Source organism: Poecilia latipinna, unplaced genomic scaffold (assembly GCF_001443285.1).
Source record: "Poecilia latipinna isolate Pla-1442-1.1 unplaced genomic scaffold, P_latipinna-1.0 Scaffold2699, whole genome shotgun sequence".
Taxonomy (NCBI): domain Eukaryota; kingdom Metazoa; phylum Chordata; class Actinopteri; order Cyprinodontiformes; family Poeciliidae; genus Poecilia; species Poecilia latipinna.
This window is the reverse complement of record NW_015115315.1, coordinates 148,024-151,018: the sequence shown is the minus strand read 5'-3', so window position 1 is coordinate 151,018 and position 2,995 is coordinate 148,024. Positions and strand designations below refer to the sequence as shown.

The following is a 2,995-nucleotide window of genomic DNA, read 5'->3' as shown; positions in this document are numbered from 1 at the left end:
ATGAAATACACACGTTCTCTACACAGAGGAAAACCTGAAATAACCCTATTTATAAAAGTTAACCCAGTGCTGTAATCAAGTGAGAATCTAATCTTTGCCTTTGCAATAGAGATGTGTACCTACGGCAAATATAACATTTTCGGGTACTTGAGTCACTATTTAATTTTTTCTGTTGTTTATAGCACTTAAGATAAAAAATGTGTAAAAAATTAATATTTTTTAATTTTCTAAGAATAATTATTTTCTGTCATACGATTACAAATGTTTAAAAAGAAAAAAAGAGGCTAGAAATCGATCTGTGTATATTCTGTACCTGTATAGCAAACACATTTCATAAATGGAACTATGTTCTCTGAATATTTATTTGCTAATATATTTATCTTTAAGCCATGTCTTATGTTCAGTGTATGAGCGTTTGAGTTATTTGGTTGCTTTTTGTTTTCTTTTTGAGAGAAAAATCACTAACATGAGACTTTGTATATACATGGTAATTGCACACAAGACGATTAAATCTTCTCTGACCAAAAAAACTGATTTTAAAACTTTAGTACTATACAGTTTTGTTAAAGTGTACAAAGATCTGTAAAATATACAGTTTAATTCAAGCAACTGTGTGTTTATTCTGTTTTTTATTCAGGTTGCTGCAGTTTAGAGTTGGCCAGAGTCTGTTCATGGCAACAAGGTACAAAGTTCTTCTGTGGTACTTTTACTATACTTTCATTAAAATACCAGAGAAGGTTTCTACCGGATGTATAGCACAAATAGTGACCACTTCAAAGCTGAATCCTCCTGATCTGCTGACAGACTACATCCTGGGTATATCTGTGTGGTGAATCTTGAAATTGAAATCTTTTAATATTTTTCCTTCCACTCACCTATTCTTTAAAATGACAGATCACATAGCAGTCAGTTTATGTAGTTTATCAAAGTTTTTCCTATGATTGTTCAGGCAAAATCTTTTGCTACTTTTTCTAATTCTATGAAGCTGAGTCTTAATTTTTCATATTAACTCATGTGTAACAACTCTGTAGATTTAATAAACTCCAATTATATTTTTACTCTGTTATGAAATAGTGAGTCTCAAATTACGTCTAAATTGGAGCAAAATAAGCAAACTATTATATATAAATGACAAATTCAAATACTGAAATGAGTTATTTAAGGTTTTCTTTATTCAAATGAGACTGCTACAAAAATATTTTTGTACAGCAGAGGCAGTGAAAACAAACTTTAGTGTGGAGTCATCTGAACCACTATAAGTGCAAACACAAAAACCGCTTTCCACATAATTCAATAAATAACCACTGACCTCTGCCTTTCTGTCATTATGCAGCAGAATCTGCTGAGAGCCTCTGAGGCTTCGTGTCTGAAATCAGTCCGTGACACATGAGCTTTGACAGTTTTTCTTTGGTCTTCCTTTGGGAGGCATTCAGAGTGCAGCTCACAGCTTGAAACCCGAGTGAAGAGCCACCACTCCACCTGTGAAGTTGAAGTACCGCACACAGAAGAAACCTGCATCTTCAATCATTCCTTTGAACTCCTCCTGCAGAAGAGAAGGATTAAAAGGAGAATCCACAAAGTGACATGCTGTAAAGTTTTCTGAGTTGAACTGTAGTTAAGCTTAACTGTGGAACTCCTTCAGCAACAGTCTTTGAAACAAGTTTTTCTGATTTTATATAAGTAACCATTTCCAGCATGATGTTTCTTCTTAATTTGCAAACATATTTTTTTCTTTCAGAGAACAAATTCTGACTTTAAAATGTACTAGTGCAGGGTTTCCCCCATAAAACTTGCCAAGCCCGGTGGTCGGAGCGTCGAGGCGGTCCACCGTGTTTAGTATTAAAAGATGTTAAGTTGACAGGAAATGTAAAAGTATTACTGTGTAATTATATGTTAGGGGAAAAGATCTCGAGTGAAATGCTATTTAAACCCACAACTAGTCTAAAAACAACAAATATGCACTTCTGTTTAATCCAAATTAAGTCGGCAGCTCCATCAGGCCCCCAAGAGCTTCAGGGGCCCCATAAAAGCTAATATTTTAAAACAGACCACAGAGATGATCAATGCTGTTAAATTTGATTCAATTGTTTAGGCATACATAAATTAAATTATTTTAAGATTTAATTCAATGCTGCTAATGTGGCTTTAGTAGCTCTTCCGTTTTGTGTCTGTTGAGTTTTTAATAAGCGTCACAGAAACGATTCTGGTTGGTCGAGTTTGTGGGACCAGTTTCTCAGATCTCCGTGCGCCCGCACGTATTAACTCTATGGTTTGATGCATCGTGTAGCCGGAAAAATAATATTAAAAATAATAATAAAATAATAATAAAATCAGCGTGATGCGTGACTCCGAGGAGAGCATTAAAGCTCCTCACCGGGCTGAACCTGCATGATCAGGTTAGCGCTGCTCGTTATCCACAAACTCTCTGGCCAACCAGAACCATAGACATAAACTAGAGGGAAGACAGACACAGAGCCACACGCTGGGCAGCGTGCTGAGATGTAAACGCCGCATATAATTGTTTGTTCACAAAGATAAATCATTCTCACTGCTCCACAACGCGCCTCTGAATTCGCTACAACTTAGTCCTGCGGTTCACATTGAGCTGCACAACCGGAGCTAATGCGGCGGGTTTTAAACTCTTACCTAGAGTTCTCCAAAGGATCATAATTCCTCACAGTAGGTTTATGTAAATATCCATACAGGTCAGCCTGTGTCCAGTTTGAGTGGAAGGAGGCGATCCCGCTGAGGTAAAGCAGCGGCAGCGCGAGGCAAAGCGCAGAGGCGCCAGCGGTGTGATCGGTCCGCGCTGTCGACTTTTAAATGCATAAACTATAAACCTATCTATTATAAACCTATCCCTTAGGAATTAATCTGCTCTGCTAGTGAAATGCTAAGAGCAAAAGAGACGCTTGCAGCCCGGCTTTAAAAAACAAACAAAAAAAACAGATTTTCTTCTTTTCTTTTTCCCTTTCCTAGAAACGTAGACAAGCAA

General features: G+C 37.0%; 1 protein-coding gene across 1 annotated transcript in view; it reads right to left on the bottom strand.

The window, feature by feature from the left end:
• Positions 1 to 1,406: 1,406 nt before the first annotated feature.
• coq5 (coenzyme Q5, methyltransferase) overlaps positions 1,407 to 2,995 on the bottom strand; it is an 8,620-nt gene continuing 7,031 nt past the window's right edge. Inside the window, exon 7 of the mRNA XM_015020998.1 lies at positions 1,407 to 1,543. Within this exon, the coding sequence (XP_014876484.1) occupies positions 1,442 to 1,543 (102 nt within the window). The 3' untranslated portion in view covers positions 1,407 to 1,441. The remainder of the gene's footprint in view (positions 1,544 to 2,995) is intronic.